This window comes from Hemitrygon akajei, chromosome 11 (assembly GCF_048418815.1).
Source record: "Hemitrygon akajei chromosome 11, sHemAka1.3, whole genome shotgun sequence".
Lineage (NCBI taxonomy): Eukaryota > Metazoa > Chordata > Chondrichthyes > Myliobatiformes > Dasyatidae > Hemitrygon > Hemitrygon akajei.
Genome location: NC_133134.1, coordinates 87339205 through 87356886, shown reverse-complemented (window position 1 = coordinate 87356886; position 17682 = coordinate 87339205). Strand labels below are relative to the sequence as shown.

General features: G+C 50.0%; 1 protein-coding gene across 2 annotated transcripts; it reads left to right on the top strand.

Annotated features, from left to right (window-relative positions):
- Positions 1 to 120: 120 nt before the first annotated feature.
- Positions 121 to 16614, top strand: LOC140735819 (ras-related protein Rab-25-like). 2 transcript variants are annotated; one of them, XM_073061331.1, is made up of 6 exons: positions 121 to 381; positions 9719 to 9914; positions 12055 to 12248; positions 15035 to 15115; positions 15435 to 15539; positions 16529 to 16614. In XM_073061331.1, the coding sequence occupies exons 1-6, from the start codon at positions 342 to 344 to the stop codon at positions 16534 to 16536; spliced, it is 624 nt and encodes a 207-aa protein (XP_072917432.1). In that variant the 5' UTR covers positions 121 to 341; the 3' UTR covers positions 16537 to 16614. The 2 variants fall into 2 exon arrangements, with proteins under 2 accessions (XP_072917432.1, XP_072917431.1); XM_073061330.1 differs by lacking the exon at positions 16529 to 16614 and having other exon boundaries at positions 124 to 381; positions 15435 to 16495.
- The last annotated feature ends 1068 nt before the right edge of the window (positions 16615 to 17682 follow it).

The following is a 17682-nucleotide window of genomic DNA, read 5'->3' as shown; positions in this document are numbered from 1 at the left end:
TGCGGAGGGCGGAGTGAAGTGACGGATGGGCGGGTCCGAGAAGAGCCGAGCGAAGGGGGCGGGGCGGGGCAAACCTGGGCTAGGTGGGAGCGGAGCCGAGGTGAGCCGAATTGGAGCCGGGCTGGCGGGGCGGGGTCAGATGACCGAGGTGTGGGGAGCGGGACGCAGGATCTGGGCGGAGTCAGGTGACCGAGGGCGGTCCCGCTCCACCTGCGTCGGGAACAGGTCGGACCGGAGTTGGAGCCTGAACCAGGAAGTGGCGGCGGGTCTGGCCGGGACAGAACAGGGTGCGACTGTCCCGGGGAGGGGAGAACGCTGTCCCGGCACCGAGAGGCTGCAGGATGAGTTCGGCCGAGGACGATTACAGCTTTGTGTTTAAAGGTAAGAGATGGAAAGCGGAAGCAGGAAGTCATGGCGGAGGGAGCTGAGCTCTTGATGTTACCTTACCTGGTAACCCCAGGACAACTTAACAATTAACCCACCTCCCTGGCTCCAGTTTAACTATTAACCCCACCCCAGAGCTCTCTTTACCCGGTAGTCCCAGGATCAACTTAATTTAGTAACTCTACCCCGGGGCTCACCTTCTGTGATAGCCCTGCGATGAACTTAATTTGCTCACTTTAAACAGTAACGCCCAGTCCGCCCAGGGCTCACCTTAATCGAACACTACAAACCTGATCTAACACAGACGATTAATCCATTCACGTTTTGAATTCACCGTAACCTGAATCCATAACCAATATCCTTTAACTAGCACTTTAATCGATTACTCGGCAGAAATTAACCAATAACTGCAGACACTAACAGTACGCTTCAGCAACATTCGCCACTTACTCTCACCACCAACCTGAATCACATTCACTTCACTTCTAATTATGTTTTTAACCAATAACTTGAATCACTAACCATAATCCAGCCCATAACCAGCTCTCTAACAGTAACCACTCTGTACTATCCCTGACATGAGTCTGAGCCCAAGTCCTGACCAGTAAAAGGTTTATGGGAGACCTGAGGGGCACTTTTTGGTACAGTACTGAGGGTGGTGGGTGTGTGGAATGAGTCTCCAGGCGGGTACAGACTGGGGATAGGGCAAATGGGTCTAGCCCAGGTGGACGTCTCAATTGCTGTGAGTGGATCATAGATCACTACAACACAAAAACAGGCCCTTTGGCCCATCCAGTCTGTGCCAACCTGTTTTTCTGCCTGGCCCCATTTACCTGCGCCCAAACCGTAGCCCTTCATACCCCTCTTGTTTATGTACCTATCTGAACTTCTCTTGAATGTTGCAGTTCCACTGGTTTATTCCACATTCACAGCACCCTCTGAGTAAAGGAGTTCTTCCTCAGGTTCCCCTTAAATAGTTCACCTTTCACCCTAAACCTCTAGTTCTAGTCTCACCTAACCTCAGGGGTAAAAGCCTGTTTGCGTTTACGCCATCTATACCCCTCATAATTTTGTATACCTCCATCAAATCTCCTCTCACTCTCCTACACTCCAGAGAATAGTCTTTAAAGTATTTAAAAATAGTATTTAAAACTTTAAATACTTAAAGATAAAGATGGAAGATGAACTTGATTTGTCACATGTACATTGAAACATGCAGTGATGTGCATTGCTTGCACCAACGACCAACACAGTCTGAGGATGTGCAGGGGACAGCTCCAGCGCCAGTATTAGCATGCCCGTGACTTACTAATCTTAACCCATGCACCTGTTATTGCAATGAGAGAGGACCCAGAGGAAATCCATGGAGAAAATGCACAGATTAGCAGGAACGGAGCTCCCCTTGCTGGCAATGTAAAACATTACCCTACTGTGCCCTCCCTGTGGTAACCTTTGCCTGTAACTCAGGTCCCAGTATATCGTGTAAATTTTCCCTGCATTCTTCTAACCTTATTGATGTCTTCCCTGTTGGTAAGTGACAAGAACTGTACACAATACCCCAAATTTGGCCTAGCCAACTTCTCACACAACGTCAACATCACGTCCCAACTCCTGTATTCAATGCCCTGATTTATGAAGGCCACTGTAGCAAAAGCTCTCTTTGTGACCTTAGGCTGAATGACCATTTTCCATGGTCCATGAACCAGCACTAATCCCAGATCTCCCGACTGCAGATCCAACTGCAACCTATCATCCACTTTAGCCAGAACCCCGTCACAACTCGCAGGGAGTGTCAGGAGTAAGGGTGAATGTCCCACGTGCTGGCTTCACTGGCCTGTCCACCTGCTCTGCCACATTCTAGGATCTGTGGACTGGTACACTGAGGCACCTCGGTTCCTCAGTACCTGTTGTTCATTCATTGTATAACCCCCCCCAAAGGGCATCAACTCACACTCATCAGGGTGAAACTCTGCACGTTACAGGCAGGTCCATACCAGCCTCATTACTGCTGGGTCAGTCTCCGTAGGCGTGTTGAGCTCGCTCCTGAATCTCTTCCTCCCCCCCCCCACCCCCATGTTGAACTCAAAACCTTTTTCCGTGCCAGTGCTGCAGATGAAGCATATGTGATTCAGGAGTCGGTGAAAGATCTTGCCCTTTTAGTGTGACCTGGGCCTTGGTGCTGGTGCAGGCTACAGACCCTCTTTCACATATCCCACCAATGTTGTAGAGTCACATAGCAGTGAAACAGGCCCTTCAGCCCAACTCTTCCATGCTAACCATTAGATTGATCTTGGAGTAGGATATAAGGTTAGTACAATATTGTGGGCCGAAGGGCCTGTACGTGCCCCATTGTAGCGTAGTGGTTAACTTGATGCCATTACGGTTCAGGGCGTTGGACTTTGGAGTTTAATACCAACGTCACCTGCAAGAAGTCCACATGTCCTCCCGTAGAATGCATGGGTTTTCTGTGGTCATCCAGTTTACCCCATGGCCCAAAGATGATCCAGATAGGTCAACTGGTCATTGTAAATTGGCACATGATAAGGTTAAGGTTAAATAAATTGGTGTTGTGTTAAGGGATACTGGATGGTGTGGCTTGAAGCTGTGTCTCTAATTTAAAAATAAATAAGTGAATCTTCTAAGGTTTCATTGATTCTATTGTGGTTATTATTTTAATATGGATTTATTGAGTATGCCCACAAGAAAATTAATCGCAGCAAATGATTTAGATAATAAATTTACTTCAAACTTCAAGGTCGGGCCCATATCCCTCTGCATCTTTCCTATCCACGTACCTGTCCAAGTCTATTTTAAATATTGTTAATGTTCCTGTATCTCAGCCTCCTCTGCTTTTGGGCTGAAGGTCCCAGCCTATCTGTTCTCTCTTTATGACTCAAGCCCTGCAGTCCCAGTAACATCCTTGTGAGTTTTTTTCTCTACACCCTCAAGTTTATCATCCTTCCTATAACTGGGTGACCAGAACTAAACACGATATATCGGGAGTGGTCTCATCTTGATCAGCTGAGTAAGTGGGCTCAGGTTTGGCAAATGGCTTTCAAGTCAGGTGAGAGAATGGTAAGAAGTCAAATCGGGGTGGGACTTTCACTGTGAACAGCAGAGCCCTGAACAATATTGTAGAACTGAGGGACAAATACATAGTTCCCTGAAAGTGTGTCACAGGGAGGTAGGGTGGTGAAGAAGGCGTATGGAAAAGTAGCTTTCATAAAACATTATGTTGCAATTGTACAAGACATGGGTGTGGACACACCAGGAGTATTGTGTTCGGTTTTTGTTGTCTGTTATAGAGTTGTCATCAAACTGGAAAAAGTACAGAGTAGAGTTGCAAGTGTGATTCCTGGATTCAAGGGCCTTAGCTTTTGGGGGAGGTCGTGTAGGTTGAGACTTTATTCCCGAAGTGTAGGAGACTGAGGGGTGTGAAATTATGAGAGGGTGAATGCTCAGTCTTTTCCCAAGGCTGGGTGGTTAAAAACTAGAAGACACAGGCTTAAATTGGGATTTAAAAGGAACCTGAGGGGCAACACCTCCATCTAGATGGTAGTCAGTGTGTGGAGCGAGCTGCCCATTAACAACGTCTAAAATAGACTCGGACAGGGACGTGGATAGGCAAGGTTCATAGGAATATGGGTCCAATCTAAAAGTTTGAAGTAAGTTTATTATCTAAGTACGTATATGTCGGCATATGCAATGCTGTGATTAATTTTCTTGTGGGCATACTCAATAAATCCGTGATAGAATCCATGAAAGACCACACCAAACAGGCAGACAAACAACAGATGTACAAAAGACAACAATGGTGTCGAGGCAAATACAAAAGAGAAAAATAATAAACAGTAAACATGGAGAACTTGAAATGAAGAGTCCTTGAAAGTGAGTCCATAGGTTCACTGATGGGGTGAGTGAAGTTATCCCTCCCAGTGCAAGAACATGTTGGTTGAGGGGTAATAACTGTTCCTGAACCTGGCGGTGTGGTCCTGAGGATCCTGTACCATCTTCCTGGATGATGGGAGTCCTTCATGATGGATGCTGGTTTCCTGCAACAGCGCTCCATGTAGGTGGGGAGCCCTTTACCCATGATGAACTGGGCTGTAACCACTACTTCTAGAAGCATCTTGGCAAATAGTACTAATTCATATTTTTTAAAATTCATATAATTCATACTATTCATAATTTTGGTCGGTAGGGATGAGTTCGGCAGAAAAGGCTTGTTTCCATGCTGTATTACTCTAACTCTCTGTAGTTTTAATGTGACGTCCCCACTCCTGTGCTCACAAACAGACCGGACACCTCACTCACCACAGTGCATACCTGTGTCAGACAGCAGTACTGGGTGTAGACTCTGGTCTGCAATTTGCAGGAAGTTTCTGACAATATCAGCCAGTAATTCCCTCCCAGTGTTTGGTATCACCATTATAAATCATTATAACTCAGTAACCCACTCCTGGCATCTGTTTATATATATATATAGAGAGATCCCAGATTGTAATCCACTCTTAGGGTTTGGTTATTCTATATATAAACTCCCCAAACCCCCACATTAGACCCCATCTGTAAGCCACTCACAGGGATCTGTTCTATTTATAAACCTCTGAATCCATTGATTAGCTCTCAGCCAGTAACCCACACTCATAGATCTGTTAATCAATATAACCAACTCAGAAGCCCTGGATTGGATACCAGGCTTTAACCCGGTGCCCTGGATTGGATACCAGGCTTTAACCCGGTGCCCTGGATTGGATACCAGGCTTTAACCCGGTGCCCTGGATTGGATACCAGGCTTTAACCCGGTGCCAGGGATCTGATGCATCACACAAAAGACATGAGGGACTCAGCAAGTCAGGCAGCAACTATGTGGGGAGCGGAATAAACAGCTGATGTTTCGGGCTGATACCCTTCATCAGGGCTGGAAAGGAAGGGGGAAGAAGCTGGAATAAGAAGGTAGGGGAGGGGGTAGAAGAAGAGGGATCTGTTATTTTACATATTACTTTTACATATTATTTTACATATGACTGAAGTGTAAACACTCTACAGCTCAGCTTCCAATTAACGACAGCATCCTTGGCGTTCCCAATGTTTCCGCACAGCAGCCTTTAGTGTGTCGTGCGCAGATCCCTCTGTACCTCACAGCTCCACAATCCATCACCCTTTGCATTTCATAGATTCATACAACAGAGAAATAGGCCAACAGTCCAAATTGTCCACGCTGTCCAAGGTGCCTATACGAAGGATGTCATTAAGATGGAGAGGGTGCAGAAAAGATTTACGAGGATGTTACCAGGACTGGAGGGCTTGAATTATAAGGAGAGACTGGAGGTATCTGTGCTTACCTCATTTGCCTGTATTTGGCCCACATCCCTCTAAACCTTTCCTGCACATGCATCTATCCAAGTGCCTTTCAAATGCTGCTGCCTTAAACACTTCCTCTGGCAGCTCATTCCATATGTATGTATGTATAATGAACATGTCCTCAGGTCCCCTTTAAATCTTCTCCCCTCTATCCGTCAACTTGTGCCCTCTAGTTTTAGATTCCCTGGTCCTGGGAAAAAGACTGTGACTACCCACCTTATGATTGCCCCTCACAATTTTGTAACCTCTATAAGGTCACCCTTCAGCCTTCTCTCCAGGGAAAGTGCCCTAGTCTCTCCAATTTGTAACTCAAGCCCTCCAGTCCTGGTAACATCCTCGTAAATCTTTTCTGCACCCTCTCTAGCTTAATGACATCCTTCGTATAGCTGGGCGACCAGAACTGCACATGGTACTCCAAGTGTGGTCCTGTACCTGACATCCCAACTCCTGTCCTCAAAGCCTTGTCCAAGGAATTCAGCAGCCAAATTTCGTCTTCACCACCCTGTTAACCTGTGTCACCATCAGAGTTCAACATACCTGAACTCTAGGGTCTTTCTATACCGATCTTCACAGCACACCACTGGTCGCAGGCCTCCAGTCTAAAGGCCCTCCCCTACCACCCCCTGCCTCCTCTTACTAATTCAAATTTGTAGCCACAAGACAGAGGACTGCAGATGTTAGAATCTAGAACTAAATAAAAAAGAAACAGGAGGCACTCACCCTGGATGTCATGAGTTCTAACCTTCTGGACCAGCCTACCATGGGGGACTCTGTCAGAAACCCAAGTGGACATACTATATCCACCTACCTGTACTCCTTGCTGTTGTTCACCCCTTCTAATAAAAGTTCAGTCAGAGAACTGTCCCTAGTCCTTGATCACGGAGAGACAATATGCCTCTTTATCTTCTCTGTTAAACTGAAGATTTCACATTTTCCACAGATCGTTTTCCATTTGCCAAATCATTGCCCTCTCACTGAACCTGTCTCTATCCCCTTTCTCCTCCTACCTATTGACCTTTGCAAATTTAGCAGCAATACTTTCAGATTCAGATTCAGTTTATTGTCATTTAGAAACCACAAATGCAATGCAGTTAAAAAATGAGATAACATTCCTCCAGAATGATATCACAAAAGCACATGACAAAACAGAATACACCAGAAAATCTACATAACATTTGGCAATCCCCAATCCAGAGTCCGGAGAGGCTGGTGCGTATTAATATCGCGCTACCATCTTAGCGCGTTCCCTGGAAAGGAGCTCCAAATCCACCAGACAAACCAGACTAAAAACTAAAGCCAGAAGACCTGCACAAAACCACATAGTTACAACATACAGTTACAACAGTGCAAACAATAGCATAATTGATTTTAAAAAACCAGACCGTGGGCACAGTAAAAATAGTCCAAAGATGTTAAAGGACTATAAGTTCAAAAGAAATCACCACACAGTTTCCACAAGTCCCCAGGGTCCCGACAGACTCGCCATCCCATGCCAGCGGCATTAGGGAATACCCCCGCTATGGACTTCCACAGCGCCGCCCGACCCAGCCTCGCAGACGCAGCACACAATGAAAATTCCGTCGAAACCAGCCTTGCAGATGCAGCACACACTGACAGTGACCTGACCGCAGCGGACTCCGAGTCTGTCGAACCTCCGAGCCGACGACCATCCCCTCTGGCACAGCTTCTCCAAGCACCATCCTCTGCCGAGCGAATTAAGACAGCCCCACCAACGGCCATCGGCAAGGCGACCCCGAGGACTGGGGGCCTGTTCTTCCCAGCAGAGACCCAGACCTCACAGCAGCAGCAGCAATGAAGAAGGTCTTCCTGGAGATTTCCAGATATTCCTCCGTGCTCCCACGTCCGTTTTCAACTGAATATGATTGCGCATGGCACCCCACTTCACAAATAACAGATAATCAGCTCCGGAGTGGCTGCTGCAACCTATGTCGCGCCGCCATCTTGAATCATTGTAATTTGTACTTGTGGTGAGGATTAGAGTGCCACCACTGATCCAAGTGACAGCCCACTCTTTACACCCAGCCAGAACTGGAATTGGTGTATTATTGTCAGATAGGTACAGTGGAAAAACTCGTCTGGCATACTGTGTCCTCTACTGCCAAGATGAAGCAGAATATAGGTTGGAGGAGCAACAACTCATTTCATATGGGTAGCCTCCAACCTGATGGCATGAACATTAATTTCTCCAACTTCTGGTAACCACTACCACCTTCCCCCTGCTCTCCTTTTCCATTTCCCATTCTGGTTATCTAAATCACCCTTTCTCTTCCCCTCCTCCCTTCCTTTCTTCCATGATCCACTGTCCTCTCTGATTAGATTCCTCCTCCTTTAAGCCCTTCTGCCTGTCACCTCCCAGCTTCTTGCTTCATCCCTACCCACCCACTTCCACTCTCACCTATCAGCTTGTACTCCTTCCTATCTCCCTGCCTTCCTATTCCGGTATTTGCCCCCAGTACTGATGGAGACTTTCCACCCAAAACTATTCCCCTTTTTAAATGATACTTGGCCCTCTGAGTTCCTCCAGCACTTTGTGTTGTTCAAGTTTCCAGCATCTGCAAAAACTCTCATTTTTATTGGCATTGCACAGAGCATTGAGGGAGGACAAGGTAAAACTAATGGTGTTACAGAGAAAGTGCAATGGAGGCAGAGGATAAGGTGCAAGGCTGCGATGAGGTAGACTGTGAGGTCAAGAGTCCATCGCATCGTACCAGGGAGCCATTCAGTAGTCATACGACACCAGGGTAAAAGCTGAGCTTGAGCCTGGTTGGTGGTACGTGCTTTAAAGCTTTTATTTCTTTTGCCCAATGGGAGGGGTGAGAAGAGAAAATGTCCAGGCTGAGTGGGGTCTCTGATTATGCTCAGAATCGGAATTAGGTTTATATTTACTAAAACCCATCACTCCAGTTGGGGCATAGGCCACCAAGAGCAGCTCGCCAGAGTCCTGTCATGAGTCGATCTTGGTGGTGGTCCTGGATGACAGAAGGCTGACTTTCAGCTTTCACCACACAGCTTCACGTGTCTCCCAGGTGAAGATCCTTTCCCTCCCAGGTTTGAGGTCTTTGGAGCTTCTGTTGGTGTTTCTGTAGCCCTGGGTTTTTACGGGATGGGGTTGCTATCCTCGTGCCCAACCCTCCTCCCCTCTTAGCCAGGCTTGGGACCATGTATGGCAGACTTAATTATGTTTATTATTACTGAAATACTTTGTGAAGTTTATTCTTTTCTGGCAGCAGTACATGAAAAGTCACTACAAGTTACAGTAAACAGTGCAAAAGCAGAATAGCAAAGTAGTGTTCATGGGTTCATGAGCTGTTCAGAAATCTGACAGCCAAGAGTAGGAAGCTGTTTTCAAACCATTGAGTGTGTCTCCTCAGGCTCTTGTACCTCCTCCCTGGTGGTAGTAACGTCAAGAAGGTATGCCCTGGATGGTGATGGATGCTGCCTTTTTGAGGTGCCACCTTTTGAAGATGTCCTCATTGGTGGGAAGGGTTGTGTCTGTGATGGAGCTGGACGCATCTACGATCCTCTGCAGCCTCTCATAAAACTGCTTTACTGAGGTTCCAAGGATTATATACAGAAAGGCAGGCAAGAGAAAATCTGCAGATACTTTAAATTCAAGCAACACGCACAAAATGCTGGAGGAACTCAGCAGGCCAGGCAGCGTCTGTAGAAAAGAGTGAACAGTCGACCCTTCATCAGGACTGCCCTTTTTTTTTGCCTCTCCAGTCTCAGTAATTCTGGAAGTATTTCAGTAATCTCTGCCAAGCAATCTCTGATCCACACTAATGTGTTAAACCACCTGCAAAACTGTGCTAACTTCTGTTGTGGCACCTTATCAGATGCCTTCAAAATAACAATGTATAGTCCATCTGGGCCCTTTATCGACCCAGGTGCCTCTCCCACTGAGGACTGATGCTGGCTGCCTGTGGTGACCCTGTGTTGTTATTTCCAGTGGTGCTGATAGGAGAATCTGGGGTAGGGAAGAGCAACCTACTCTCTCGCTTCACCCGTAACGAGTTCAACCACGACAGCAGGACCACCATCGGGGTGGAGTTTTCCACACGCACCGTCACTGTGGATGGAGTGGCCGTGAAGACACAGATCTGGGACACAGCCGGACTGGAGCGTTACCGAGCCATTACCTCTGCGTATGTATGAGTTCTGCCACCATAACATCCCTCCATCACTCCTTCTTCTGGTCTCTCTTCCACCAATCACCTCCCAACTCCTCACATCATTTCCTTTCGTACACTTCCCCACCCACCCACTCACCAGCTTGTAATCCTTCCCCTCCCTCCATCTTCTTGTTCTGGCTTCCTATCCCTTTGTTTCCAGTCCTGGTGAACGGTCTTGGCCTGAAACATTGACTGTTTATTCCTCTACATAATGCTGCCTGACCTGCTGAGTTACCCCAGCATTTTACTCTGGATTTCCAGCATGTGCAGAATCTCTTATGCCTTCATCACCCTGTTCCCTGCTTGCTGACCAATTCCAAGTCCCTGTTTGTCCCCTGTCCCACCTTCTTTAAGATTTCAGTCAGACCTCTTACCTGGGACCCTCCACACTCCTCCCATCTACTGGATCTGCTCACCATTCATGTGTCACAACCCTAGAGCACCCCAAGGGCGTAGTTAAACATGATCTCTATTTTGCTAACCCTGCAGGCCTCCTGGTCCCACACCATCCAGCCTTGCCCCTCCACAAAGAGGTGTCTTTCCTCTTTAAGAAAGGAGGAAGGCAGCAGAGAGAAAATTATAGACCAGTTAGCCTGACCTCAGTGGTTGGGAAGATATTAGAGTCAATTGTTAAGGATGAAGTCATGAAGTACCTGGTGACACAGGACAAGATGGGACAAAGTCAGCATGGTTTCCTTAAGAGAAAATCTTGCCTGATGAACCTGTTGGAATTCTTTAAGGAGATTACAAGTAGGATAGATAAGGGGGATATAGTGAATGTTGTATATGTGGACCTTCAGAGGCCTTTGACAAGATGCCACACATGAGGCTGCTTACCAAGTTAAGAGCCCATGGTATTACAGGAAAATTAATGGCATGGTTAGAGCATTGGCTGATTGGTAGGAGGCAGTTAGTGGGAATAAAAGGATCCTTTTCTGGTTGGCTGCTAGTGACTAGTGGTGTTCCGTAGGGGTTGATGTTGGGACTGCTTCTTTTTATGCTGTATATCAATGATTTAGATGATAGAATAGATGGCTTTGTTGCCAAATTTGCAGATGATATGAAGATTGGAGGAGGGGCAGAAGGTGTTGAGGAAATGGGGAGACTGCAGACTGTTTTCTAAATGGAAGAAAATCCAAACATCTGAGATGCAAAGGGACTTGGGAGTCCTTGAGCAGAACACCCTAAAGGTTAACATGCAGGTTGGTAATGAGGAGGGCAAATACAATGTTCATTTCAAGAGGTCAAGAATACGAGGAAGAATGTGATGCTGAGGCTTTATAAGGCACTGGAAAGGCCTCACATTGAGTGTGGTGAACAATTTTGGGCTCCTCATCTAAGAAAAGATGTACTGACATTGGAGAGGGTCCAGAGGAGATTCACAAGGATGATTCCGGGACTGAAAGAGTTATCATACGAGGAACATTTGATAGCTCTGGGTCTGTACTCACTGGAATTTTGAAGTATGAGGAGGAATGTCATTGAAACCTTTTAAATGTAGAAAGGCCTAGACAGAGTAGATATGGAAAGGATGTTTCCCATGGTGGGGGAGTCTAGGACAAGAGGGCACAGCCTCAGAGTGGAAGAACATCCATTTAAAACAGATGCAGAGAAATTTCTCTAACCAGAGGGTGGTGAATTTGTGGAATTTGTCAGCACAGGCAGCTGTGGAGGCCAGGTTGTTGGGTGTATTTAAAACAGAGCTTGATAGGTTCTTGATTGGACATGGTATCACAGGTTACAGGGAGAAGGCTGGGAGTGGGGTGGAGGATGAGAAAAAGGAATCAGCCATGATTGAATGGCAAAGCAGACTCGATGGGCCAATTCCATTCCTATGTCTTACGGTCCTTGGGATGTGGGATGGAATCAGAGCACCCAGGGAAACCCACACTCTTACTCTCTCTTGCAGACACCACACGCTGACTTAATGAATCACTTCACTTGCTCTGTGCCACGTGCTCGCTGCTGCTCACATTGGTCATATATACACGCTGATTCTATTAATCACTTCACTCACAGACACACAACACCGGAGGCCGGGAACAAACCCGGGTCTGGTGCAGTGAGCCAGTGGCTCTACCCACTGCATCATTCTTGTCTTTGGGCGCTACAGGTATTACCGAGGGGCAGTAGGGGCCCTGCTGGTGTACGACATCTCCAAGCACCAGACGTATGAGAACGTGGAGCGGTGGTTGACCGAGCTCCTGGACAACGCTGACAACAACCTGGTGGTGATGCTGGTGGGCAACAAGAGTGACTTGTCTGACATCCGCACTGTGCCCATCGATGAGGCTATGACCTTCGCAGGTGAGGGGCCTAAAATACTGAGAGGCACAGATCGAGCAACCAGTTCGATCCTTTCCCGAGGCTAGAGATGTCAAATACCAGAGTACCTGCATTTAGGTGAGTGGGAGGGGGGAGGGATTTTAAAGGAGATGTTCAGGACATGCTTTATAATTGCAGTGACTAGAATGCACTGCCAGAGGTGATGGTGAGGCAGATCCGATAGAGACACATAAGAGGCTCTCAGCTAGACACTTGGCTGTGCTGACCTGGCTGGATATGGACACTGGGAAGGCAGAATGGATTACTTGGCCATTTAATTACTTTGACACTACAGTGTACTACTCTACCTTTGGGTTGGCGGGGACAGAAAGGGTGCTGCTAAAAACCACACAATAAAATAGAGGGCCTCCTGTTACCGCCAGTCTCTCCCATACCCCACCCTGTCTCTCCCTCTCCCTGACCAGTCTCCTCCCCCCCCCCCCCCCCCCCCATACTCCCACCCTGTCTCTCCCTCTCCCTGGCTGGTCTGTCCCCCCCCACCCTGTCTCTCCCCCTCCCTGACCAGTCTCTTCCCCCCCCCCCCCCCCCATACTCCCACCCTGGCAGGTCTCTCCAACCCCACCCGGTCTCTCCCCCACCACCCTGTCTCTCCCCCTCCCTGGCCAGTCTCTTCCCCCCCCCCCATACTCCCACCCTGGCAGGTCTCTCCAACCCCACCCGGTCTCTCCCCCACCACCCTATCTCTCCCCCTCCCTGGCCAGTCTCTCCCCCCCACCCTGTCTCTCCCCCTCCCTGACCAGTCTCTTCCCCCCCCCCCATACTCCCACCCTGGCAGGTCTCTCCAACCCCACCCGGTCTCTCCCCCACCACCCTATCTCTCCCCCTCCCTGGCCAGTCTCTCCCCCCCACCCTGTCTCTCCCCCTCCCTGACCAGTCTCTTCCCCCCCCCCCATACTCCCACCCTGGCAGGTCTCTCCAACCCCACCCGGTCTCTCCCCCACCACCCTGTCTCTCCCCCTCCCTGACCAGTCTTCCCCCCCCCCATACTCCCACCGTCTCTCCCCCCCCACCCTATCTCTCCCCCTCCCTGGCCAGTCTCTCCCCCGCACCCTGCCTCTCCCTCTCCCTGACCAGTCTCTCCACCCCCCCATACTCCCACCCTGTCTCTCCCCCCCCACCCGGTCTCTCCCCCCCACCCTCTCTCCCCCTCCCTGGCCAGTCTCTCCCCCCCCACCCTGTCTCTCCCCCTCCCTGACCAGTCTCTTCTCCCCCCCCCCATACTCCCACCCTGTCTCTCCCCCCCCACCCGGTCTCCCCCCCCCACCCTATCTCTCCCCCTCCCTGGCCAGTCTCTCCCCCCCACCCTGTCTCTCCCCCTCCCTGACCAGTCTCTTCCCCCCCCCCCATACTCCCACCCTGTCTCTCCCCCCCCACCCGGTCTCCCCCCCCCACCCTATCTCTCCCCCTCCCTGGCCGGTCTCTCCCCCACCACCCTGTCTCTCCCCCCCACCCGGTCTCTCCCCCCCACCCTATTCCCTCCCTGACCAGTCTCTCCTCCCCCCATACTCCCACCCTGTCTCTCCCCCCCACCCAGTCTCTCCCCCTCCCTGACCAGTCTCTCTCCCCCCCCCCCATACTCCCACCCTGCCTCTCCCTCTCCGTGGCTGGTCTATCCACCCCCTCATAATCCCAACCTGCCTCTCCCTCTCCCTGACCAGTCTCTCCCCCCCCCCCCCCCATAATCCCTCCCTGGCCGGTCTCTCCCCCCCCACCCTGTCCCTCCCCCTCCCTGGCCAGTCTCTCCCCCCACCCTGTCCCTCCCCCTCCCTGGCCAGTTTCTCCCCCCCACCCTGTCTCTCCCCCTCCCTGGCCAGTCTCTCCCCCCCACCTTGTCTCTCCCCCTCCCTGGCCAGTCTCTCTCTCCCCCCCCCCACCCTGTCTCTCCCCCTCCCTGGCCAGTCTCTCCCCCCCACCTTGTCTCTCCCCCTCCCTGGCCAGTCTCTCTCCCCCTCCCTGGCCAGTCTCTCTCCCCCTCCCAAGCCGGTCTATACCTCCCCACCCTGTCTCTCCCTCTCTCCCCGGCCGGTCTCTTTCCCCCCCCCCCCCCCACCCTGTCCCTCCCCCTCCCTGGCCAGTCTCTCCCCCCCACCCTGTCTCTCCCCCTCCCTGGCCAGTCTCTTTCCCCCCCCCCACCCTGTCTCTCCCCCTCCCTGGCCGGTCTATACCTGCCCCCCACCCTGTCTCTCCCCTTTTGATCCTGCGGTTCCTGGTGAACTCTGACTTGGGTTCAGAATCACAGCGATCGTCACTGTCTGAGATGAGACGATCTGTTGTTTCCTGGGACACGTTACTATAAAACACATGCATTAAAGAAATAAATAGTGCAGGATGAAGGAATAATGAGGTAGCTTTCATGACCATTTTGGAAGGACACTCCGGGATAGAACTTGAGTCTCTGAACAGCTACTCTGCCCATCTGATGTGTTCCGGATGTGGTTACCCAGCACCTACAGCTTCAGAGAATGCCCTGGGATTTGGGTTGGGCTCAAGAATATCCATGGGTTTGGGTCAGGGGTCAGAGTTCGGAACATCCAATAGGTTGGAGTCATGTTGGGGGGAGGGTCAGGAGCTCCCACAGGTCAGGGATGAGCAAAGGCCACTCACTCCACCAATAGTGATCCAGAGGTGGGCGAGGAATTGGCCGTGATGTCAGAGCTTGGGCAGGCAGGGCTGAGTGCATGATTGGCTGCCGACCTTCCTACTGCCATCGGGCACTCGGCTGATTGGCTGCTGCTTTGTCTCGGCAGAGAAACACCAGATGTTGTTCATGGAGACGTCTGCGCTGGACTCGACCAATGTGGAGCCGGCATTCCAGTCTGTTATCACAGGTAGGGTCACCTGGACAACCAGCCCTCATACACTCAAACCCCACCCATTTCCCTCTCCCTCACTCCGTGCCTACTCTTGCCCCTTCACCCACCTTAACTGAAAGGCCGAGGGTCAACGTGGAATTGCCAATGAGTGTGAGGGAGGGCTTGTGACAAAGATCGGCTGAAAGCCCGTTGGTTATGCTGAATGGCCTCTTCTGGCTCAAGTCGTGAGTTGTGGCACTCGTGAGCTTGTCAGGGGTTTGGGTGTGGGAATGGGTCGGGGTGGCCAAGCTGTGAGATCTTGCTATGCCCTAACCTTCCGTTGCCTCCCCCACAGAGATCTTCCGTCGCCGGGCTGAGGGACGGATGAGCCAGGCACCTCGAACCACAGTCACCCTCAGCCCCAACAGCGTCTCCAACGAGGGGGCCGTGGTGACCCCGAGTAAGAAACCCTGCTGTCAGAATATCTGAACTTCCCCCTCATCTCACTCCCAGGACTACACCACACCCCTCCCTTCCCTACACTCCCAGCAGCCCTCAACCCTCCCCTCCCTAAAACCACACTCCCTCACTCCTCCCCTACCTCACCACCCTCTTCAACACCGCACACCATTAACCACACCTCTATACCACCCACAGTCTCCATACCCCACAGACCTGTCAGTACTCTCCTGGTTGGGATCTCCTCAAGAATATCAAGCATGTGATGGGACAGTGTGGAGGGAGTTTCACTCTGTCTGACCCGGGAGTGTGTGATGGGACAGTGTGGAGGGAGTTTCACTCTGTGTCTGACCCCGGGAGTGTGTGATGGGACGGTGTGGAGGGAGTTTCACTCTGTCTGACCCTGGGAGTGTGTGATGGGACGGTGTGGAGGGAGTTTCACTCTGTCTGACCCTGGGAGTGTGTGATGGGATGGTGTAGAGGGAGTTTCACTCTGTCTGACCCCGGGAGTGTGTGATGGGACAGTGTGGAGGGAGTTTCACTCTGTGTCTGACCCCGAGAGTGTGTGATGGGGCGGTGTAGAGGGAGTTTCACTCTGTGTCTGACCCCGGGAGTGTGTGATGGGACGGTGTAGAGGGAGTTTCACTCTGTCTGACCCTGGGAGTGTGTGGTGGGATGGTTTAGAGGGAGTTTAACTCTGTGTCTAACCCTGGGACTGTGTGGTGGGATGGTTTAGAGGGAGCTTCACTGTGTGTCTGACCCTGGGAGTGTGTGATGGGACAGTGCAAGGGACCAGCTCTGCTGAAAATCCCAGATGCGAGGTGCAGAGTGAGATGTACTGGCTGGTTTTCTAGTTTTCTATTAAGGCGATGGTCATTTAAACATTAATATATGTATGTTAATATATGTGTAGTAATAAGATTTTGTGTAGCAAATGGAATAAAAACAATTTCTTCTAATTACAAAATGTGATTTTTTTTTTGTATCAAGGGATCTGAACACGCCTGCCTTGAACTTGACGTCAGCAAGTGTCAGAGTCATACAGCATGGCCCTTCGACTCAACTGCTTTATGCTGATCTAAGCTGGTCATTTGACCCATATCTCCCTGACCTTTTGCATTGCTCCCTGTTACTATTGATGGTGAAGAGGTTGATGTGGTGAGGACCTGGGGGTGCACTGGGATGACAGACTTGAGTGAGGCATCAACACAGAGGCTGTGTACAAGAAGGGTCAGGGTCGCCTCTACTTCCTGAGGAGACTGAGGTCCTTTGGAGTATGCAGGCCTCTCCTTTACATGTTCTACCGGTCTGTTGTTGGCAGTACAATCTTCCATGCTGTGGTGTGCTGGGGCAATGGCATCAACACCAACAATAAACATTAGAAAGGCTGGCTCTGTTATAGGAGTCAAACTGTACACACTGGAGGCCGTGTTAGATCAAAGGACCCTAAGGACACACTGGCAATTCTGGATGATGTTTTGCACCCTCTGCATTCTACCTTGGCTGAACAGAGGAGCAATCTTAGTTAAAGACTAAGACCACAGCACTGCTCCAAAAAGTGCTATATGAAGTCATTCTTACCCTTGGCCATTAGGCTCTATAATGAGTCAACCTGTATCCAGTGATGACCTCCTTCTGGTGGACTGTTTGTGGTAACTTATTTTTTCTTCTTTCTACTTCTAATATTTATATCAGTGCACTTGTAATGCTACTGAGACTGTAATCTCCTTTGGGATCAATGTAGTATCTACCTATCTATGTGAAACATTGACCCTTAAGATCTTGGGATCAATAACATGTCCATCCCAGTCCATCCCGACCTTTTGCTTTTAACCTCGATTTCATTCTCTTGGGAATACCTCCAGCAGTGTGAAAGCTGTGTGTGCCTGACCCTGTTCATGGAGGGTCAATGTCAAACTGCTCACAGCTGGTGTGTCTTGCTGTTGTCTGTGCTGAGTGTGTCTACCCCACTCTGAGCTCATGAATTAGGGGGACTCTTTAGTTTATTCTCAAGTCCTGCAGCACAGGAACAGGCCCTTTGGCCATATCCATTCTGACCCTCCAGTATCCATCTTCAATAATTCCAATCCCCAGCACTCAGTCAATTTCCTTCTCTGCCTCAAGTGCTTGTCCAGATATTTTAC